This window comes from Bison bison, unplaced genomic scaffold, assembly GCF_000754665.1.
Source record: "Bison bison bison isolate TAMUID 2011002044 unplaced genomic scaffold, Bison_UMD1.0 scf7180017864473, whole genome shotgun sequence".
Lineage (NCBI taxonomy): Eukaryota > Metazoa > Chordata > Mammalia > Artiodactyla > Bovidae > Bison > Bison bison.
The window spans coordinates 19,344,481-19,368,698 of NW_011495034.1; the positions used below are offsets into that span (position 1 = coordinate 19,344,481).

A 24,218-nucleotide genomic window follows, 5' to 3' on the forward strand; every position below is an offset into this window, starting at 1 on the left:
TGGCTCTGCTGCCCGCGTGGTGCAGGGCTGGGGTGAGGGAGCCAGCACACCCTCCCACCGCCTCCTTCCCACAGCGCACGTGCTAAAGGCTCCATCACTAGGTCAGACCTGGGTCTCTCCAGGACAGAGTGGACAGACCAAGGCTGCACCTAGCGAGAAAGCCAGCCTGGAGGTGCTGCCACCAGGAAGCTAAGGGCAGCAAGAATGAAGACCAGGTTCTCGCCGTGCCCAAGGCCTCCTCTTCTACAAGCTGCCTGTACTGACGCCCAGGAAGAACTAGGCACCCCCACCTTTATGCCCTCCATTGTCCCTCTTCTCTCTCTGTCTTGTTTACCTTCATTCAAGCATATCCTCCTAAGTTCACTGCCCAGGAAGGGACGTGGTTGGGCAGAAAGTCCCATCCATAGCAGTTCTTTCTTTTGGGCACAAACAATTTAGGGCAAATACAAACTGCCCTGTCCAGAAACCTGTAAGGGAAGAGGCTGACCCCAGACTAAGAGACACTTGCCCGTCTTGCCCAAGCTGAAGAAACAGAGAAGTGGGGAGAGGAGAAGGCTGTGTGGCTTCCTCTTTGTTCCTTCTCACCCCTGACTATACATGAGAATACTCTGGGGGAAAGTATAGACTGAAAATGTCAAAGTTCAGATTCCATTTTTGGAGTTTCTGATTGGATTGGTCTGGGGTGGGTGCTGCACTTTAGGCTTTAAAAGCTCCCCCTGGCACTTTCCTGGTGGTCTATCAGCTAAGACTCCATGCTCCCAATGCTGGGGGCCTGGTTTGATCCCTGGTTGGGAAACTAGACCTCACACTCTGCAACTAAGAGTACAATGCTGCAACTAAGGATCCTGCATGCTGCAATTAAGACTTGGCATAGCCAAATAAATATATATATATATATATATATACATATATATATATATATAATTTTTTTAAAGCTCTCCCAGGTTGCAGGGGACAAAGATAGATGAGGAACATTTATGAAGTGATTTCCACCTGCTAGCCCAGCACCGAGGACCTCTCACCCCATCCTCCCAACTGCCCTGGAGGCTGGCAGGACCATTAATGGGCCTCACTTTGCAGATGAGGACACTGAAGCTTAGGGGGCATCATTCATCCTGAGGGAATGATGGTGTCTGGACTCCAACACAGGTCATCTGACCACAAAGCTGTGTTCTTAATCCTTCATGCTACTTTATGTTTGAGCCCCAGGTTCAAGTCTTTTCTGTCAAGACTCCTATGAAACCCTGTCTGTCTCTTGGCCTCAGCGTCCCCATTTGTACAAGCACCTGGAGTAGATGGTCTTGGAGAACCTTTTAGGTCAGCATTTAGATGTTCAGTACAGGCTTGTAGTTACTAAGGCTGGTTGAGCCAAGGACTACTAGTTGGAGGAGGCAGACAGAACTCCAGGGCAGCAAACAGCACTGTGTTTGACACCCTTGTCTGACGCCCTGGGGGCTAACTGACTCCTGACTCAAACCTCCAGCCTCCACCCTGCAGTGGTCAGTGGGCCAGGGTCACAGAGTGTGGTCTGTGGTAACCCCGTTCCCTGAATCAGACTGTACCCGCCCCTCGCCATCCCAGGCGCCAGCTGTGAAGTCATGCACCTTCCCAAACAGAGCCTTCACCAGCCAAGACAGAAAGTGTGAACATTTGCAATTCATCCCAGGCCAGTTCTGTGGCTGGGGCAGCCTGCTAAGAGAAGGTCCGTATCCTGTTCTAGATGTAGTCTGGGAAGAAATAAGCAACACTTGTGGTTTTCTCATGAGCCAAAGTATAAAAACAAAGAGCACAGCACTATCCTGTGTGAAGCTCCTTATTCTAGAAAGCCCCTCCCCATGGACTGCAGGGCCCCTTGCCCACTCAGCTGCCAGAACACTGGAGGACTTAAGCAAAATGTGGGCGGGGACTTTGGGTGACGTATCTTCACCTGGGGCGGGGCTTCCTAGGGCAACACCCTTGCCCTGCCAGGCCCCTCACTACACTCCTCAGGGGGAGGGGATGAGACCTCCTCTGAAGGTACCTTTGTATAAAGGAATGGAACATGTTCAGCTCCACTCCTTTTCTCTTTAGCATCGGTCCCCTCAGAGACAACTCCTGCCTGCTCCAGCCAAGTGCTAAACCAGGTGGGGCAGGCTGTACCCCTTCAGCGAAGGTAATAGGAAACTTAATTTGGGGGTGCAATATTAGAAATGCGTGGTGGCCCCTCACACAGGCTGGCAGCAGCAGTAAAACTCATACACCTTCTGCATCTCTGTTGTCTGCAGAGGCCAGAAGAGCCCTGCTCCGGACCCCCAGGAGAGGCACGAAGAAGCTGGATGAGGCTGGCCTGGGGCTTCTGTGGCTTCGCTTGCAGTTCCTTCCATTGACAACGCCTTCCTTCTGCTCCATCTCCACCTGCCCCTGTCCTTTGAGCTCTATCCCAAATGCCACCTTCTGCATGGTCTTTGCAGACCCTCTCAGTTTGATGAACTTCCTTCTGCCACTAATGCAGCTTTTTGGACCATAGGAACCATGGTAAGAAAAACCCTATATATTAAGACACATGGATTGCTATAACTGAATCACAAATTCCACAAGACAGCTCTTACTTTACTACAGGCAATGTACACTGCTATTATCTAGACAATTTCATTTTGAAAAACTGTGGTGACCCCCTAAATTGATTTAATGACAGTTGAAAAACCCAAAGTTTGTATCTCAAAGTGCAACCTGACTACCTGTTGAAAAATTATCTTCAAGGTAAAGAAAGTTAAGTTTTTAAAAAAGCAAGATCTGTAATAGTATGTATAGTTTGTGACCATTAGTGTTTTTGGAAATGGATGGGGATGCAAGAACAAATGTGATTGACCTACACCTGCCTGTAACACACATAATACTACAATCAACTGAATCTGTCATATTTACTCTTGCATCACTAATACTAGCACCAAGCCTGGCACATAGGAGGTATCCATAAATGCTTGAAAAGTTGAAGTGGATTCAAAAGAACACTTAGTGAGGTTCCCCAAACTCATTTACCCACCCACCCTTCTTCCTACCTTCCCTTCTTCCCTCATTAGTTCTTCAATAAATATTTACTGAAGACCTACTATGTGTCAGGTATTGGGATGGTTGTGGTCCAATCCTGGCTCTGCTCTTAGAATTCCTCCAAGCCCTGGTCTGCATTTCATTTGGGTTCTTCCTTGGAGCAGATACCATGTCTCCAACATTCTAAGAGGAAGTTCCACTTCAAGCTCTTCTTGACAGATTTCATTCTCATTCGCTGCTGGTGCCTTGCTGCCATCATAAATTCAGGCTGCCTGATTATGATAGGTTGTTGCCTTGTAACTCCCTATGAACACACACTCCGTGTGTTCCATGTTGACTCTGGGCTTTACCACAAGACTTATTTTGGCCCCTGGGACAATAGCAAGCATGATGTAAAGAGAGACTGGAAGAGCTGCTTGCACATTAGGGTTTGTTTCCTTGGAACATGCTCTTGGAACTCAGCCACTATGCTGTAAGAAGCCTAAGCCACACAGCAAAACTATGTGGAAACAACCCAAGGTGCTCAGGTTGACAGCTCCAGTTGAGCTCCTAACCAGTACCAACTGCCCTCAATGAGTATGTGCCATCTTAAAGGTTCCAGCCCAGTCATGCCCCCAGACATGTAGCCCAAGCAATATCATATGGAGAAAAAGAACCATCTTGCTGAGCCAAGTCAACTCAAAGAATCATGAGAGACAATAAAGTGATTGTTATTTTTCCATCATGAAATCTTGAGCTCTTTTATGACACAGCAATAGCTAACCGAAACACTGGATAGAATATTTCCCAGCTACAGCCTCTTTAATACAGTCAAGCTCTACATAGACCCATAGGGTCCAAATGGAGTTGTTGTTCTCATGAAGTTTCTCAGGCTCAGAATCGATGTGGGCAAAGTCCTGATTATACTCCACCCTGAGGGGCTGGCTATGGGGAGCAGTGTTACCTAAGTCAGAACACCAACTCTGGCAAGCTGTCCTAGGTCATCTAACTCTGTACTCCTCTCCCTAGGAAACCTAAACTCTTGTGAGCACTCAGCACTGTGTCAGAGGATGTCCCAGGATTCATCCAGATATCTTCTAGAGCATTCTCTTTTACTCAAAGATTCAGGGGTGAGAATGATCAATTTTATAGTGAAGGAAATGGTTATATTCTAGAGAAGCCTGCAACACTGGCATTTTAGTCCCAGAGAATTTAAGATTTATCAAATACATGTCAATAGATTGTTTTGGGCTTTGGGTGTCCTCATTCCCTGGTCTCTGCTATTAGGGAAGCTTTGGTGGGAAAGTGTGAGGAACCCTGATCCACTCACACCCCCTCACCCTACTGTTGGAGAGCCCAGAGCTTAGGAAAGGGAAGGGATTTGTCCGAGGTCTCCAGCAAGCTGGTGGCAGAGCTGGGGTGAAAACTTAGACTTTGTTCTTCTAGCATCACCTTTTCCTTTCACCAACTACCTAAATTACAGGTAGAAAAAAACATCTTTTTTTTTTTTTTTTTTTTGAGGACAACCTCCCAACTAAAAGAGAAACAAAGACATTACCTTTCCTGATGTCTTCACTCCTTTCCAGAGGCTAAAAAACAGGACGATGACAACGATGATCAGACAGAGCAAAAGCTGCCACTGGGGCAGGCCAATGTCATGAATCCCACTGCTCTCATGCAGATGCAGGACACCACGCCTGCCGGGGGAGATGGTATCATCAGGGAGGCTGACCTAGGCCTTGACCGCAGGCCAGTCCCTGAAAGTGCACATCGATGGAGACGGGCCCGGGCTGCCCCAGCCTGTCCAGTCACAGCCTGTGCTTAGCACTACCTTGCTCTAGCCAGCAAGTCTTCTTGGAAGACACCCCCACCCAAGGCTGTTCTTTCAACAGTTACAAAAGTTTTCAACATAATAAATATCTCTGCTTGCCAGGTCCTGGAGAGATGGTGGTGAATAAACAGAGGAAAGGTCTGTGTCCTCACAGCACTCACAGGCTAAAGCAGTGGATACTGGAACATCTGGCAATGTCTGGAGATATCGTTGATTCTCACAACTTGGGCAGAAGGCATCTAGAGCAGTGGACCCCAACCTTTTTGGCACCAGGGACCAGTTTCATGGAAGACAGTTTTTCCATGAGTTCAAGTGCATTATATTTACTTCACACTTTATTTCTATTATTATTATGTCAGCTCTACCTCAGATCATCAGGCATTAGATCTCAGAGGTTGGGGACCGCTGATCTAGAGGACAGAAAAGTGGAACACCCTACAATGCACAGGACAACATAAACATCCTATACGGCTCGAAACAGCCTCCAAAATTCCCATGTTACTGAGCTTAAGAATCCCTGGCCTGGAGACTAAGAAGTAAACATTTCTCCTATTTTACTCAAACTAAACGTATATATATCCTCTGGCTTAGCAATTCTACTCCTGGGTATCTGTCCAATAGAAACATATACACATGTTCATCAAAAGACATGGTGTAGAATGTTCACAGCAGCATTGTCCATAACAACTCCAAATTGCAAAATACTCAAGTATCTATCAACAGTAGACTAGATAAATTATGACATATTCATAAAGTAGAACATTATACAGCAACTAACTCTGTATGGATGAATCTCACACACATAATTTCACGAGAAAGAAGTCAAAACCGAAAGAGGGCTGCTGGGGGCTGGTGACAAGGCTGTGGACAAGGAGGTGATGGCTCCGGCCACGTAGAACTCCTGGGTGACAATAGCTGGTGCAAACATTCCCCATCTTGAGCTTTTTTTCCCTCTACAGTAAAAGGGCTCTCACGAGGTTTACACTGCAGAATATGAGACAGTGCTAGAACTCAGGAAATGCTCAACACCAATGATCATTGGAACTACCAATCTGATTGAGTCCCAGCCTTCAAGGGAACAGCAGCATCAGCAAAGAAGCTGAGAGGGGCCCAGAAAATTCAGCCAAGGGAGTCAGCAGGGCAGGCTCCACAGAGTGGGTATCTGGTGCTTTCTCTGCAGGCCCATGGGAGAGCAGGTGAGTTGAGCTGGAGTGCCTGGGTGTGGTAGGAGTGAGATGGGGAAGGTGTGGTGTTGACAGGCATACAGAGAAGTCTGCAGTGAGTGAATGAGCAGAGCTGTGTGACTGATCAAGGGCCACCAAGACCTGTGTTCCCATCCCCAGAACAGCCTTCATCCTGACCGCCCCGGGGCAGGATGTCATGGCTGTAAGCTACTCATCCTGCATCAGCTTCCCCAGCAATGAGTCTCCATGTCTGGTCCCTCCTAATCTTATCTCTTGATCTGCTACCAACACCCCATCCTCATGGCCCAATGTCAAGCCAGACCCATATTCCCTTCCTCCAGGACTGCTATAAAAACCTCCCCACTCCCCATCATCCCAGTCTCTCCAGTCAGACCCCTTAAATCCACAGGCTATGCTGCTGTAAAACCATCTGAGTCATCTCAAGTTGTGTTCTAACCTTGTCAGTCTCCTGCCCCCCAATCCTCAGAAGCTCTTTATCATCTAAAACAATGGTTCTCATGGGGTGCAAATTTGCCCCTGCCTTCTCCAGACATTTGGCAACATCCAGGGACATTTTTGGTTGTCATAGCTGGAGGGCAGGGTGGGTGTTGCTGGTATCTAGTGGGAAGAGGCCAGGGATAAGCTAGACATCCAAAATGCACAGGAGAGCCATCCCTCTGCAACATGGAATTATCCAGCCCCAGATGTCAAAAGTATCAAGGTTGTGAAATCCTGGTCAAGAGGATTAAAAAAAAAACAACAACAACAAAAGGCTTTCAGAATCTGAGGCCTTTCAGAATTGTCCTGTGCCAAGTGCATCCCCCTGCCTTGCCACATCATGCTTTTGGCTCCTTGTGACCGCCAGCCACTTGTCATTCCCCAGTTATATGAAGCTCTCATTGCTCTGGGCCTTGGAACTATCTGTTCCTTTCTGCCTAGAATACACTTTCTGGCCCAATGTGTCTTCCTGGCAAACTTCTCTCCCTGCTAGTCTCAGCTCTAAAATGATGCCCTAGCTGAGGCCCACTCTCCTGTCCTGAGAAGGAGGGAGAGGAAGAGAGAAAGAAAGGGGAGGAGACAGAGAGGGAGGGAGAAAAGCGGGGGAGAAAGTGAGACAGAGAGAGGGAGGAAGTGAGGGAGGGAGGAAGACGAAGATGAAGATGAGGAGGAAGAGGAGGAGGAGGAAGTGGAGGAAGAGAATGGGTTGGAGGAGGGGAGGGAAGTGAAGAGAAGTGAAGAAGAGAGACTGGGCATGTCTAAAAAGACAGAGAACTAGAATCAGGTACTGAACCCATCTGACTCTTAATCCTGCTTCTTTCCATTGCTTTACATACAATCAAGTGTTAAATGGTATGAGTAAGCATTTGGCCAATTGACTGGGAAAAAAAAAAAGGCTCTGAACCAACTGCGCTTGCTCTGAAACATGCTAAAATGACTCCAGCATCCCATCAGATGGCTGACATGCCCCCTAACCAGCCCGGTGACTCACATGTGTGCGACGTCCACTTTAAGGTTTGCAGTGGTTGTCTAGATATTTCATCAGTGAGAAAAGCTAGAGTCCAGAGCTGATTTCCAAGGAAAGAGAATCCAGCCTCCTCCCCACTAGAGGCCCCAAGCCTTGGGGGTTAGGACAAGTAACTTGGGTTTGTTGCAGTTTTCCAGCAGTTTAATGAAAATGAATCATTGTTAAGCATATGATCCAGACTTTCCGAAGTCTGCGGGCCAAACGGGCTCAGATCTCACTTGACATTTAAGCGCAGAGGGTTAGTGCTGGGGTGGAGAGAGAGGTCTTTGCCCCACTAGGAACAGGAAGGGAATAGAAGTTTTTTATTCCTGGTGCGTGTTCACCAAGTGTGCCCTTTTACAGATAGAGTTACAGAGCATCAGGGTTTCTTTTTGCCTCAGGCTGTTTGGCTTCAGGCCTGGAGCCTGGGGAGCACTGCAGTTTTGTTCCCTTAAACGATATGTTCAGTTCATCAGCTTAAACGAGCACAAGATGGTAAGAGAATTGGCCAGCAGGCTCCAAGGAAAGTGAAAAAAAAACAAAAACAAAAAACCTAGCTAGCCTCCTCAGGGTTGGCACTGGGAGTCCTACTTGCTGGGTTCCCAAACTGAAAGTGAGTAACTTTTAAAGCAGAAGCATTTAGATAAAAGGGCCATTAAAAACAAATCCCAGAGGCAGCCCATGACTCAGATACTGAGAAGCACACAAAAGCAGCCTGAAGGTGAGAAAGAGATGCATGAGAAGGGCTCCGATCTACCCACAGACACCTCTGCACTCCTGTCCCGAATACACCCCACTGGAGACCCTGAAGGGACAGAGAAGACAGAGAAGAGGCTCACGGATGGAGTGAGAGCCTCCACCCAGACAGCCTGGATTCAGATCCCTTCCGCCACTTCCCTAGAACCTGAACCACCACATTCTTATCTGTAAAACAGGAGTAATTTCCACCTCAGTGACCTGTGAAGACTAAGTGGGACGTGGACAGGAGGAGATGCTGATGCCTGGATCACAGCAGATACCAGACTTGGGGTGGAGGTGGGGGCACTTAAAAGGATGGAGGAGGGGAGGGAGGGTCGAAGGAGAGGATGGGAAGGGAGCTCTATAGAGCAAAAAGCTGCTGAAAATAAGTCTTGGACTCTGCCCTCAACGACATCCCCCAAGAGAATCAGCCCAACGCAAGAGAATTCCTTTTTCTACCTTCTCACAGCCAAGCTCGGAGGAAGTTTAAGGATGTAATTAAAGCAACCAGAGTCTCAAAATCCAACTCACCTCTCCTTCCTCCAGCAGCAGATCTGCTGGCCATGAAGATGTCAGAGGAGGAATCAAATAACAACCAGGCAAGAGACGAGGCTACCATTTTCCATTTTAATTTATAAGGACGAGGGTTACCAAAAGCAAAAAGAAAAATCGTGGATTTTCCTCTATCATGAGATGATAAAGGAGAAAGCCCAGAACCAATTACATGTATCAGCAGCACCCTCAGCTCCACTATCCTCTACCATTCCAAACTGCACTCATAAACTGGGAAGACCTAAAACCTCTACCAGCAAGCTCTCCAGGGGTTCTGGGATTGTCTGAGGCCACACCCCCTCAGGAGAAGACTAAAGGAGGCCCTACATTTTCCATGACATGATACTGTAAGCATGTCAGACTGACCCCAGTAAGAATCTGTCAGAGATGGGAGAGTGCAATGGCCAAGACAGGGGCTGTCAACCTTGGCTGGATATTAGAATCAGTGGAGGAACTGTTAATAAAATCCCTGGACCACAGTTGCACCTGGACCAATAAAATGAATCTCGAGGCACAGCATCCAGGCACCAGTGTGTTTTAAGGCTCTCCAGGTGGTTCCAGTGAGCAGCCAGTGTTTAGCATCACTGGGCTGAGAGCTTGGACTTTGAAGCCAGACTTCCTAGGTTCAAACTCACTTCAAATGGCACTTCTAAATGCATGACTGGGACATAACCGAAGCTGGATAAATGTTAGTTTTGATGACAATAATAATTTGATATCATAATAGCCATTCAAAATGTCTGGAATCCAATATAACACAGAGGTGAAGTCTGCAGGCTCTAGAGTTTCACTGCCTGGAAAGGCACGGGCTAGGGTGAAGAGAGCGAGGATCATGGAACAAAGGGTAAGGAGGAGCTCCCTCTCAAGAGTCCAGCAGGTGCCATCTGCCAGGGTCCAAATCTTGACTCTGCACAGGACTAGCCGTGTGACCATGGGCCAGTGATTTACTGTTGCATCTGCAAAATGAAGCTAATGTTTGCAGCCGAGTCATGTACGGAAGAGTTACAGAAACCTCACGGGGTTGGTGTGAGGTTTACATTGATATAATACAGAGAAGTTAGCAGAAAGCCTGATGCACACGGTAAGTGATTAGCTGTTGATGTGACAGAGAGGAAGACAGGGATGATGGTATTAACTTAAATTGATGCTCACTTCAAGTTATAGCGGTTCTTTAGATTCTTTGGGGGCTGTAGAAGGATTTCAAGTTCCATGACAACTGTGGACCCTCTCCCCACCGAGTTTCCAAATCTATATAATTGTGCACTTGGTCCTGAAAGTCCACAGGAAACACAGATGGAGGCAGGTGGACATGTAGGTCCAGGATGCTTAGCAAATTCTCGGCCATGGCTCATGGAGGGTACTTCCTGGGTCCTGAGAACCCTGACTCCCCTCCCCTGGACCCCAGGAGGCAGCAGACTTCCCAGAGGCCACCTTTAACCACATCAAATCTTCTTGGTCCAACTGCACTGAGATGGCAAAGGTGGGAATGGTCCTAAGGAACCCCATTCTCTGGATAACCCCACTCTCTGGTCTGTGGTTTAGCAAATACACAGGACCAGAGAAGACTGGCCCTGAATTTGTGAACTTGTCTTTTTTCATCCTCTAGACTTGCACTGTCCAAGGAAGCAACTGGCTGTTTAAATGTAAATGAGGGAAATTTCCTGGTTAAGAATCGCTGTGCAATGAAGGGGATGTGGGTTCAATCCCTGGTCAGGGAACTCAGGCACTGATTGCCATGGATCAATTAAACCCACATGCCACAATTACTGAGTCCCAGCGCCACAACTAGAGAATCCACCCGCCGCAACAAAAGGTCCTGCATGAGGCAACTAAGACCTGATACAGCCAAATAAACAAATACTTTAAAATGTAAATGAATGAAAATTAAATAAAATTAAAAATTCAACTTCTCCGTCACACTAGCCACATCTCAACTATTCACTAACCACATGTGGCATGTGGCCACTGCACTGGGCCGTGCAAACACAGGACATTTCTATCATCGTGGGCATTCTCCTGGGCAGCACTGCTCCAGACCAGGAGTCAACAAGCCACGCCCCCTGAAACTCGGCTGTGACCTATTGAGTGATGCCTGTGAGCTACAGATGGTTTCTATCTTTTTAAAGGGTAAAATTAAATAAAGAATATGCAAGATAGGTGTTTGGCTTGCAAGGCCCAAAATGTAATCTTTTACTGGAAAGTTTTCTAACCACTGCTCTAGACCATGTGTCCCTTGAGACCCGAGTGGGATTTACCTGTCCTGCCCCACACCTTGTGCCAGGGACTTTCTGCTTATCTGCTAACACTTGTGCAGGCATTGCTAAAATGGGGCTCACCCCCATCCCCTGAGGGATAAAGACAATAGATGCTACATTCTGAAGGGACCACTATGCAAACTTTCAAAATTAGATGGCTGACAAGTTGACTATCACCAACCTCAAGGACTTCAAAGGATGGAGTAGAGGTTGAAAGGGTTCAAGGAAGCAACAAAATAAATAATGACGGTTATGGGTTAAACCACAGAATAAAATAACCTCCAATGAGCTCATACAGACAGAAATGAGTAAATGAATGAATGGATAAACAAGAGGAAAGGGACAACTTTTTCCTTCAATTAATCTAGAAGGAACGATGAGACTAGAAATCACTTTGGACCAACACTATAACAATAATTCTCATTTGTGGGACCTCCCTGGTGGTCCAGTGGCTAAGACTCTGAGCTCCTGGTGCAAAGAGCCCAGGTTCGATCCCTGGTCAGGGAACTAGATCCCACATGCCACAACTACGAGTTTGCATGCCGCAACTAAATATCCTGTGTACCTCGCCAACATCAGGCCTGTGGTGGCTGCTGAGTACACGTTACAAGGACTGACGTGGCCCCTTCCTCTCCAGTGGTGTCCTTTAGTGTTTGGCTCGGGTTCTGCCCAGTACAGGTCTTGATGTGAACAGTACAGGTCCCCATGCAAACAGGAAGAGGGGTCAAGGACTTACTCATAAAACTCTGCTGCAGGTGTGAACTTATACTTGGAGTACTTGGTGTGGTTGCCCAGCACGGAGCTGTTGAGGAGCTTGGGGTCTGTGCAGTTGGGGCTGTTCCAGGCATGGCCACAGTCGGTCCAGGGCAGGGTCGGGGTGAAGGAAGAGAAGAGGTAGTAGAGGGACCAGGCGATAATGACGTTGTAGTAGAAGCCAACGTAGAGGGCGATGAGGATCACAGCGTAGCCAACTCCTGGGTGGGGAGCACAGCAGGTCAGGCAGGGGCTTCCCTAGGCCCACTCTCCCTCCCAGAGCCATGTCTCCAGGGAAGCTGGCTGTAACCATTGCACTACCCACCCCTACGCCTGTCTTTTTTCTGTAGCAGACGGTCAGAGCCTAAATCCCCAGGCAGAAGAATGCATTGGAGGGAGGGGAGTGGGAGATAGTTAGGGAGTTTGAGATCGACATGTACACACTGCTATATTTAAAATGGATAACCAACAAGGTCCTACTTGTACAGCACATGGAACTCTGCTCAATGTTACTGGTAGCCTGGATGACAGGGGAGTTTGGAGGAGAATGGATATGTGTATATGTATGGCTGAGCCCCTTCGCTGTCCACCTGAAACTATCACTACATTGTTAACTGGCTATACTCCAACATAAAACAAATGGTTTTTAAAAAATCCCCCAGGCACCCACCATCCCTTTGCCTGAGGGCTCTCTCTTGCCTCTGGAGCCTGTTCTGTCCACTCATAAGGCAGGACAGAAGTGCCAGGATTTTACTGCTCCCAGGGAGCAGCCAGGCCAGGTGTTGGAGTACAAGTATCCCAGCTCCCGCTATAACTTGAAGTGAGCATCTATTTAAGTTAATACCATCATCCCTGTCTTCCTCTCCATCACATCAACAGCTAATCACTTACCATGTTCATCAGGCTTTCTGCTAACTTCTCTGTATGTATTATATCAATGTAAACCTGACACCAACCCAGTGTCTGGAACCCAGATTTCCAGACTTTCTAGGCTACAGCTATTCCTGACATCTCCAAAGTGCTCCGTGTAACTTTGAATGGTGGATGTGCTTGACTTCGCCAATACTTATAAATTCCACAAGAAAGCTGGTCTACCAAGGATCCCACCTTTGGGGTAGATTCTCCAGCGGCACACAGAAGTCTTTTAGAACAACCTCTGACTCCTTCTTTACCTTTGAAGAATGGGCAGATCTTCCACACGGTGGCTGCCCCTTCCCGGTTGTACTGGCCCAGAGCCAGCTCCATGTAGAAGAGGGGCATCCCAGCGATGATGAGGAACAGGGTGTATGGGATCAGGAAGGCACCTGGGGGACATGGAGGCAGAGCATGAGCCCCAAGACCCCTGTCCAGCCTTGGGCCTGCCCCTCAGAGTGTGTGGATCAATGTTGGTCAGAGTTGTAAGGGTTGTCATTCATCTGTCACCTGGCCATTTCTCAAGGAGTGTCTTGTAGTAGGAACACCAGGGCAATTAAACAAATAATCGTAATATAATGAAAGTTATAGCACTACTCACAATCATAATCATGAGGTTCTGTGGTCAAATTAGTAAAATCTGGTTCATCAAATCTAAATAGAGGACTTTCCTGGTGGCCCAGTGGCTAAGACTGTGCTCCCAATGCAGGGGACTCGGGTTTGATCCCTGGTCTGGGAATTAGACCCCACGTGCTGCAACTAAGACACGGTGCAGGCAAATAATAATAAAATTAAAATAAATAAATATTTTTTAAAAGCTAAATAGGCTTGTTCCTTGCAGAATTCTCTATGCCTTTGATACGTAAGCACATGTTGTGACAGGCTATGAGGAAGATCAGCTGCAGTCTTTACCAAACTGATTTCAACACAGAATCCTTTCTTTCATGAATCACCACTCTGGGGAATGCCAATCACCCCAAACCCTTCCTTTTATAGGTAAGGAAATTGAGAGCAGAGAGGGAGAGATATGTAACTAGTGCCCAGAGTTATATATGATTGAGTCGGATATTTTTTGTTGTTGTTGTTTTTTTTTTTTTTTTGGCTGCACTGAGACTTAGTTGCAGAATGTGGGATCTAGTTCCCTGACCAGGGATTGAACCCAGGCCACCTGAATTGGGAGCTCAGAGTCTTAGCCACCATTTAAGGTCACCTGGGACTTTCCCAAATATGACCTCACTGGATTGTCCGCAGTCTCACTTCACTTCACAGACATAATCAGAGAGGGTCATTATTTGTGCCCCTGAGCCACCTTCACCCCACACCCTGGGGGCAGCTGAAGGCAGAGAAGTCCACTTGGCTTTGTTTGCATGGCTGCTAAGTGACAGAAGCAGGATTCACGTTCATTTCTTCCAACCCATCAGGCTTACTCTCTTACTGGCAGCTGAAGGTAAACAAACACTGGAGCAAAGAGGCCAGAGGCTCCAGTCTCTGACCAGGAAGATGCCCACCCAGAACACTGCTGAAACTAGAGAGAGCTCTTGGCAAGATGGGCAGCAACAAACCCCTGGGAGAATTCCTGGTGGAATGAGACAAGTCTGAGCTCCAGAGAAAGTTCTTGGTATGTCCGGTAGCCTGGGGTGAGCTTAACGGGTTCTGACGCTGTGAGGTGACTCACGGGATAGATACCACGTCAGCCTAGGCTGCAAGCGTGATCAAAGCAAAATGCCAGCTTCTTGGCCTGGGTGCAGCTGGAGGTGGCCAGGCCAGACCACGCTCCTCCCGCCACTGGCCTTTGGCTGAGATGCCGTAACCTTGGAAACCAAACACTCTCTGACCCGCCCACAGTAAGAAAGTGCAGAAACTGGGAAATATTCAATGATGATAATATTAGGAAGATAATATTCCCAGCTGTGTTCCAGGCACTGTGCTCCATGTAATGTCTCATTCCATCCTCACAACAACCTTAAAAGTTTACTACCTCCAATTTATGGATGTGGAAACTGGGCCTCCAGGTGAGCAGAGAATTGTGGCAAAGTTGTGTGCAGCCAGGGTTACACTCACCCAGCTACCCAGACTGTCAATCTTCACTTTCTTCCCAGGGCTTCTCCTCAGGAAGCCCAGGGCTCTTAGGGACAAAGCATGAAATTCTGCCCCCAGTGCTCTGAGACCCAGTTCTTTTGTAGCAGGAGATGGGCCAGTAGGGTGGGCAGTAGGGAAGAAACCACTGGAAAATGAGGACCTCCTATGCATCCAGCAGAGCACTGGGCACTGGACAGCTGTCATCCCATTTACCCTGCCCAGAAACTGTCTTGGGTAGCAACTCCTATACCCATTTTTCAGAGGAGGAAATTGAGGCTTAGAGAAATTAAGTGACTTATCTAAGTTCACTCAATTGGTCAATGATATCTGGGATTTGGACCCTTGTCTGCCTGGCTCCAGAACTCCAGAGCCATTCCCAAAATATTCTGCCAATTTCAGACTATCTCAGCCAAGATGTAGGACATGAGTCTGAATAAAATCTCAACAGAGGACGTTCTAAAACTGGGACTCTGGGGGCCAGGTGATCCACCTGATCTATTGGCCATGTTCAACATTTCGGCCCCTGCTCCAGGCTGGATTTCTTCTTCTTTTTTTTTTTTTGTGGACCATTTTAAAGTCTTTAGATTGAATTTGTTATAATATTGCTTCTGTTTTAAGTTTTGGTTTTTTGGCTGCAAGGCATGTGATATCTTAGTTCCTCGGGGATCAGGGATCCCTGATGAGGGGACTAGGGATTGAACCCACACCCCTACATTGGAAGGCGAAGTCTTAACCACTGGACGCCGGGGAAGTCCCAAGGCTTAGACTTCTTTGAAATGGCCACATGCCAACCTTTCCCTTCCCCTCTTCATTTCTTACTTTCAATCTCTACCATTCTCTTTCCCCACATAGAGAGGGCTAGTCTGGCTTCAGAATGCATATCTGTCCACATTGTCAACAGCAATGTTCATGACGCTGACCGAGGTCAGGGTGGTGGTGGTGATGATGGAGTTGGTAAAAGTAACAGGTACCATTTATTAAGCCTCCATTATATGACAAGCCACACACTAAGTTTGTTAATAATTATTCCTTTAAAACCATCCCTGAGAGAGAATTACCACCAATCCCATGTAAAAGATGAGGAAACCGAGGCTTAGAAAGGTCAAGTTGCTTGTCCGAACCAGTAAGTAGGCAGCTTGGCTCCACATTGGGATTTGTCTGCACCCCCCTTGTGGCCACCTGCCATTGCCCATGGGGCCTGGAGCCAGAGAGTAAGGGAAACAGACGTATTAGAGTGTTAAGTTAACAGGCCTGAAGACCGAAGTCAGTGGCCCAAGGAAAAAAGGAAAGAAAAAATCCAGGAGTCACGTCTCAGATCTTGGCAGCGTGACTTGCTCCTGGCTACTGGATGCTCTTTTCTACAGCCAGAGGAAAGAAGAGCATCATCAGCCAATTCACCAGGCATCTCACATTGGCCAGTTTTCTCAACTCTAAGCCTCTGGGCAGCACTGCCAACAGGTAGGTAAATTGCCCAGTTTGAGATTCATCTCCTCTTGTGCTGGCTGGGAGGCCCAGTGGAGGGACAAGAGGAAAAATGATGGGTCTGCACACGTCCAGGACTCTTCCAAGTGCATTTGATATGGGCCAGCCGAAGCTTCAGCTGGCAACAGACCAGAAACACTCAAGAATGACGGAATGGCTGAGTATGAATGAAAACCAGAAAGCTGTCCAGTGGCCAGTGTCTTATCCTAATAGAAGACATCAACCAGTGAGCTGGTCTAAGCCTCTTTGCTGAAAGATCTGGAGGAAGCCAGGGCAGAGCTGAAGAGTCAGAAAGAGATTTATCAGGGGTGCCTAAAGGTCAGCAGAGGATGCTTCTCCTAGAAACAGCCCTGCAGCAGCTCCTGGGACACTGAGACTGGTTGCACACTTCGTAGAAGGTGCTGCTCTGTAAGGCCCCAAACTGCCACCTTCCCATGGCCCTGCCTCATCTCCCTGTGTGGTGGTGCCAACTGCATCCAGCCTCACAAGGGCTGGAGAGCTGAGCACCTAAGAGGCCACAAGCCCAGAGTCCTGGCTCTGGCTGTGCATGTTCTGGGCTGATAGGCGCAGAGCTGGAGAAACAGAGGCAGGGTGTACTTCCGAAGGATCTCAGCTCCTGGTAGTCTCCACCATTCACACATATATGACACATGCACACTTGTACATCTTCACACAAAGACTTCTGCACATCAACACGCCCACGTGAACACGGGAGCAAAAGACTGTCAACTGCAAAAGGGACTCCAACCAGTGGCCTTTGGTAAGAAAAGTATTTGCCTGACACAAACTGCCTGACACCCCATCATTAGAGAGGAAACCTACTGGTCAGAGAAGGGTTCTGGAATCCTCTGTGGAAATGCCAAGTCCTCAGAAAGGGAAGCCAGTGGTCACTCAGTTTAGAGTGGGGTGTGCTGGAGCAGACCCCGGGTGGGTGAGGAGGGCCCCAGGACAAGGGATCCAGCAAAACGTGGGAGGGGACTTAGTAAGACATGGCATGGCCCAGGCCTGGTGGGGAATCAGGAGGAGGTGGAGGGACTGTGATTAAGGAGGGGCTGCAGGAGGGAGAGGAGAGTCCCTTGAGACCTTGCTGGACCAGTTTCCCAGTCTGTGAAGGGCAAGATTCCTCAAAGTGGCCACATTCTGATAAATTACATACCACAGAACTGTTCACCTGGTGCCTGAAGCTCAGCTATAGGCTGTCACTGCCCATGGCTTTCACCAGAATTCCCAGAAAACCTTGATCAGTGCCTAGGGCAGCAGATTTGTTCCTGTTCCCCAAATACCCCAAGGGTATAGACAGCAGGGAGAAAGAGAAGGTGAGATTTCAGTAGGAGACATAGCTTCAGCATGTAGCAGGCCCACTCGACTGGCAGGGCCCAGGATAAGAGCACACATGGAGATCTACCTTACAACGTCTACATATTAAAGATGACAATTCAGGCCGCAGCTGTTACACATGCCCCTTCATCCTACCTTGACGACTAGACCTTCAGCGTGGTTCTATTCATTATAAAGTTCAATTCTGGAACCCTCGGTTCTTGGAGAATTTGTGCTGGAATGTGGAGGCATGGCGGGGGCCCCCACATCCTGATTCTTCCCCACCCCAGCTCCATCCAGAGATGTGTGAGGCCTTTTGCACGTTCATGTGGACTCTTGTGCCCACAAGTCTAAGCTCTGTCCACAGCCTCTGCAGACAGCGGGCCCTTGGCTTCCCCTTGGCCTGGGTCTGCACAAGCCTGTAACCCAGTCCAGGCTGGGGTAGAAGGATCCAGGTAAGGGGACCATGCAGAGATTTCCCTGGTGGTCCAGTGGCTAAGACTCTGCACTCCCAATGCAGGGGGCCCGGGTTCGATCCCTGGCCAGGGAACCAGATCCCACAAACCGCAACCAAGAGTTCACATGCTGCAATTAAAGGTCCTGCATGCCTCACCTCTTTACTCCATCCCCTGCCCTTTACTGAGACTAGCCAGCAGCATCCATACACTTCTCTATGGAAGCCCCTGCTGTTCTATGAGGGGATTCTACAAAATGATCCACAAAATGACCAGAACTGACTTTTCTTGGCTCCGCAATCTCTCACTATCCCCCGTACTACCGCATCTTCACTTTGGGTCCTTCCAGCTGACCTCTGGCCTTAACTCTGAGTGCAGGGCAGTCCTAGCGAGGAAGAATGCTCACTCTCTTGTAGATTAAACCCCACTTCTCTAAGGAGGTCAGTGGGGGTGAAATTCAGGGAGACTGGAGCTGGGCTACCCCTCCCCTTTATGACAATTCTCCCCTGGCTATCAACTTTGCAGGATCTGACTTGATTCTTCCTAATGAAGTTTCTTGAAGATTTTGGTTTCTCACCTTCTCCATCCTGGTCTCTTTAAGAGGAAGCAATTATAGGCTGCTTGGAATGGTCCGAACCATATTAGAAAAGAAAATGTAACCTACGAAAAACAGAGTGGAACTCCCCTTCCTGATTTGGGAGCTAATACTACCTCAATAACAGAATATAAAATGACATTAACTTGTAGAATATCTATAATAGACTCTGAACTCCCTAAAGGCAGAGACTGCCTTTTGTTCATCTCTATATTCCTGGCACAGGATGGGCACTTAGTAAACGGGGTTTTTTTTTGTTGTTGTTAAATAAATGGATCCCAGCAGTGACTTACACAGAGGCTACAGCTAATGCAAGCCCCGGGGCTTTTCTCCACTTGTGCTGTGGCCTCATCCTTACTTAGGCAATTGGGTTTCGGACTGCAGGGCAGGATGTAACATTTATCCTTGTGAAACCCCATCTTGTTGCAAATGGTCTCTCTAGATCTTTTTGGCCAGCTCAGAGCAATGGGCCAATCATGCTGGTAATGTCAGATCATGGTCTCAGCTCCAGGCCTTGATGAACAGCCTCATTCCCACAAACTTCTTAGCCGGAGGGCCACACCAACTGGCAGCTCGTGTGCATCTGAGCTGAATCACCAGCGTCAGGCTTGGGAAGTCCCGGATGTAGATGGCCCCCTGCAGCCAGGCCCAATGTGAAACCACTGAGTTTGCAAACTCCTGCCCTTTGTACCTGCCATCACTTCTTCCTTGGCCTTAAGAACCCCAGATATTTTGACCAAGAGGATTCCCAAAGGTCTGTGGGTACCTGAGAACCTGAGCTCACTTGAGGAAAGAAGGGAAACCTATTTGGGACCCAGAACTACATATCTCATGGGACCCTATATAGGAATGTTCATCCCCATTTTTCAGGTAGGGAAACAACAATGGGATAAGGTTAGGTGGTTAGAAATTCCAGGCCTGGGGCTTCCCTGGTTGTCCAGTGCTTAAGAATCTGCCTGCCAATGTAGGGGACATGGGTTTGATCGCTGGTCCAGGAAGATCCCACATGCTGGAAAACAACTAAGCTTGTGCTCCATAACTACTGAGCCCTCGCTCTAGAGCAATAACAAAGACCCAGCCCAGCCAAAAGTAAGTAAATAAAAAGAAATCCCAGGTCCAAGCATGATTCCTTTCCAGTCTTACAGCCCTTCCAACTTCCTCTTAGAGCCAAGTCTGCTCCCTCCAAAATCAGGACCCTTTCCTACTCCCGGATCTAGCCTGGGTCTAGCAGTTCCAGATCTAGGAACCATCAGTAACAACTTCATTTACTGAGCCCCTACTATGTGCCAGACACTGTTGTGAGTCCTTTGCTTGTATTATCTCTAACATCACATCACTCTATGGGAAGATGCAATCACCCCCCGCCCGCCTTTTCTGCACAAGGAAACTGAGGTCCAGAAGTGACTTGTCCAAGACCACATTTCCAGGAAATGTCAGGTTCAGAGTCAAGCTCAGGTCTGTTGGAACCTAAAGGACATCTCTCTGACAGCTCAGAGCCATCAGCCGGACACGTCTCAAGCTGTCATTTACAAAAGATAATTCACAGTGGTCTCTTCTCTGGCAGGGAGGCAGACATGAGGACCCAATTGATCTGTCCACTTCTCCCTGGGGACCAGCAGGGCCAGGTGCAAGACCACAGGAGTGGAGGACCTTGGAAAAAGCCTCACTGGCACTGCCTCCATGTTCAAGAAGGTTCTGAACAAAGCCTTGGAACTCCTGAGAGGGGCTTTCCTGGCCAGAAGCCACCTGTATCCATGCATCGCAGCAATTAGCTTATGGGAAGATGTTCAGACAGGCTGATCTTTCTCAGTAATTCATTCAAAAAAATATCAGCCAGAGGCCTAAACTATTGTTACCTTTATCATTTCAAAACATCCTCCAGTCTGGGCCAGCATGAATAGCTGGACTTGGAAGTTGCCATGTTAATACTGGCACCAGGAGAGCACACAGCTTGTTAAGTAACAGGGCCTGTGAGTCCTGGCTTGGGGGCAGTGCTGATCCAGGCCTTGGAGAGGGACGGATCTCAGGGATCACCCAAGATCACCACCAGCTTCAGCGGGGCACCTGAGCTCAGAGAGGGGGACTTGAGCTCAGAGACGGTGATAGAGATGGGATTCGAACTTGGGTCTTTTGACTGCGTCCAGAATCACAGGTTATCACCTACCAACCTGCTTGCCCATCTCTGGGGCTGATTTTTAATCACTGGATGAGAACTGACCGACAAGGAGCAGCCAGGAGGTCTCAGCAGAGACAGTGCCCAGAAGAGGCCTGCTGAGCATTCCCTGGAGGGGTGAGGAGTAAGTTAGAACAGGAGCTGCCTCAGACTCTAATATACGAGGCTGCCCTGCTCCACTGTGCTCCATGGACATTCTACCCAGAAATGGAAATTCACTTGTGTAACTTTCCCCGGCCCGGAGCCTGGCAGTCAAGGTCTCCATAGCCTGGCCCCAACTTGCCTCTCCACCCTTATCTCTCCCGGCTTGCCCTTCTACCAGTCTGTACTCCTAATCTCAGAGATGATCCCACCTACATTCTCACACAACTAGAATTCCTCCTCCCTTTCCCGAGGTTTGTGTGTGCCCCACCTGTCTGTGCTCCAACCACAGTCCACCTCCTCGGAGCCTTTCCTAAGCAGCCCTTCCCCAGGCTCATCCATCTCACACATCATCCTAAAGATGTGAATAAGAAGCAGCAGCTACCTTTACTAAGGCCATTGTTCACGTCAGGCCCTCCGGGGGCATTATCACCTTGAGTCCTCACAATGACCCTCTGAGTTGAACATTTGTCAGACAAGGAAACCAGGGCTTGGAGAGTCGCCCAGTGTTACACAGCTAGAAGCTGGAACCCAGGACCCACAGCCAGGGCTCCTAATCACTGGGTGCCACCCCCACCCCCACCAGCACAGGCTTCCTCACTTTGTTGGTTCCTGCTGCGGGGTAGGGGTTCTACTGTTCCTGGGTAGGCATTAGGTCTCTGAGGGCCTGGACCATTTGTTTCATTTACTCATTAGTTTGTCGGCCACCTTCTACCACATCCCCTGGATCTAGCCCTTATCTTGGGCATTAGAAATACAGGCATGGGGACTTCCTTGGTGGTCTGGTGGCTGAGTCTGTGCTCCCAATGCAGGGGACCTGGGTTTGATCCCCAGTCAGGGAACTAGATCTCATATGCTGCACCTAAGACCGGTGCAGCCAAATAAACAAAACTCAACCATAAGAACTTCCCTGGTGGTCCAGTGGTTAAGACTCCACCTTCCAATACAGGGGCCCCAGATTTGATCCCTGGCCGAGGAACTAGATCCCACATGCCACAACTAAGAGTTCACATACTGCAACTAAGACCCCATGCAACCAAATAAAGAAAAAGTAATGTGACTAATATAATAAACAGAAAAAAGAAATACAGGCATGAAAAGCCACAGCCTCTCCTCTCAATGTGTCCTAGTCTGTTTGGAAGACAGACCCACAAAGAGACAAATGACCAAACAACCCAGAATGGCTGATGGGTAGGGCTAGCAATTCCAGGAGAGGGAGCGTCTGGCCAATTTCGCCCCAAAATCGGAACGTGTGACAAATGTGCTGTGTCTTGTGCCCTGGGTGCCTGGGACAGATCACCTTGCATACAGCAGGAACTCTCAGTTGGTGGCGATGGCCAAGGGAGCACACAGTGTCAGTGAAAACACCAGAATATCCTTCTCACTGACGTGTCCAATTGGCCACCTGGGGTGCTTTTAGTTTCAACAAACACTTAAAAAAGAGAATGACGTGTAGCAGCATGACAACGAAGCCCTTAGGTGACCAGAGCGCCTGGCAGGCAGAAGTGGCAGTTAATACATCTAGGTGACCCCTGCGGAGCCTAACTCTGTGCCTCATGCCAAGAGGAACCCAATAAATACTGCTGATTAATGACAGAACCTGCCTCTGTCTAGGGTCATGTAGCCTCGGACGGTCATGGAGGACGTGCTAGACAGAGTGTCCTAGGTTCTCAGTCTGTCTTTCATTCCTCACCTCCCTGTCAGCTAAAAAATGACAGAGAATCCGTGTTTCCTCCCTCCTTGAGTCTGAAGGGCCAGAATGCTTAAACCTGATCAGAAACTCATGAGAAGCTGCAGCAGCCCAATGAGGGAAAGTTTCACCTCTGGATCATCTGTTTCCCATCCCTCACCCAAAACAAGCGTCCAGAGTACACACTGAAGCAAACAGCTTGGGACCCTATGGGACAAGGTCATGAGCTTTCCCTCCAACTCCAAACCCTTACCCTGCCTCCCTCTGACCCCCTGGAGTCCTGAGCCAGAGCCCCCGCCAGGCAGATGGCCCACTGGATAGAAAAATATTTCGGCTCTGGTTGCCCCCTGCCCCCCTTTGCTGACTTCTTCCTCTAGGTCATTTTCCCAGGCTCGCTACAGGGTACTCCTGAGCTCATCCCAGCAAAGAGGGGAGGTCTGGGGCAGTTTTGGCAAAAGCTCTCAGGTAGGAGCTAGGGCTAGGCCCCAGTATCCTGCACGCTGGGCTGTTTTCCCCAGGACTCTGCTCCTTGAGTGGGCTGTAGTTGATAACTAGGCTCTCATCCCAGGGCAGGCAGTATTAGGTTACCTGGCAAAGGAAGGGGGAGAGAGCCTGACTGCTGGAGTGACGTTTCCTCTAGGCCCTTCTCCCACTCTACCCTACAATGTGGCCAGGACCCCAGGAGTTAGAGGCTTCTTCCTAATCACCCAAGCCTCTTGCCCCAAGGATTAGGCCAGTTCTTGGTAGTGGCTGACACAACCCACCTAGGCTGTGCTCTCTGGCCCTTCCAGCCAAAGGACCATCAACCTGAGCAGTGGAGTTCTCTCTGCCACTAGCTTCTCTTTATGTGTCTGTGATCCAAGGGTTTCTGTCCCCAAGAGTGCAGGGCCTCCCAAGTGCCTTCAGGGAACCCAAGTCCTTTATCAAACTCAGAGCGCTTGGAGTTAGGATTACTCCAGAATGTGCGCCTGGTTGTCACATTCTGTGCACTTTCAGCGCCGCGTCAGAAGCTCTCCAGATCTCTACCTCCCTTCCTGCAGACCATCAAAAGGTTCGAGCTCCTCACCCAACTTGGTGCCCTGTAGTCTGTCCTTCTACGCATGCGCCCATCACTGTTCAAGTTCATGCCAAGGTCATGCCTCGATTTCCCTCTTCCAAAGGGGACTCCTTTTCCCGTGAGCCCTATTTGGTCTCTTCCTGCGCCCTGGACTTGCCCGTCTGTCTCCTTATCTCCTCCCGTGGGTATCCCCAGCTCCTCTCCCGGCCCCCGTCGCAAACAGGTAGCTTCCCAAGTCAAAACCCCCAGCCCGTCAGGGGGCTCACCGCCTCCGTTCTTGTAGCAGAGATAGGGGAAGCGCCACACGTTGGCCAGGTCTACGGCGAAGCCGACCACCGACAGCAGGAAGTCGATCTTCTTGCCCCAGGTCTCTCGGGGCTGCTCATCGCCGTCGCGGGACGCCAGGAGGCACTGGACGCCGTTGCGCTCTTTCACCACCAAGACTTCTTTGCGCTTCCGCGGGGGCTGCTCCGACCCCGGGCCCGCCCCGCCGT

The 24,218-nt window shown here is 49.0% G+C and overlaps 1 protein-coding gene and 1 non-coding gene across 3 annotated transcripts in view; one reads left to right on the forward strand and one right to left on the reverse strand.

Moving 5' to 3' along the window:
* Positions 1–24,218, reverse strand: part of SLC6A2 (solute carrier family 6 (neurotransmitter transporter), member 2) — a 41,838-nt gene that overhangs the window by 17,166 nt on the left and 454 nt on the right. For both annotated transcript variants that reach the window (XM_010861928.1, XM_010861927.1), the window contains exons 2-5: positions 23,991–24,192; positions 12,996–13,127; positions 11,807–12,044; positions 4,565–4,703 (exon numbers count right to left, since the gene is read on the reverse strand). In XM_010861928.1, the coding sequence (XP_010860230.1) occupies positions 4,565–4,703; positions 11,807–12,044; positions 12,996–13,127; positions 23,991–24,192 (711 nt within the window). The remainder of the gene's footprint in view (positions 1–4,564; positions 4,704–11,806; positions 12,045–12,995; positions 13,128–23,990; positions 24,193–24,218) is intronic.
* Positions 18,091–18,163, forward strand: TRNAG-CCC. Its single transcript has one exon. It is a non-coding gene; the product is annotated as a tRNA-Gly (tRNA).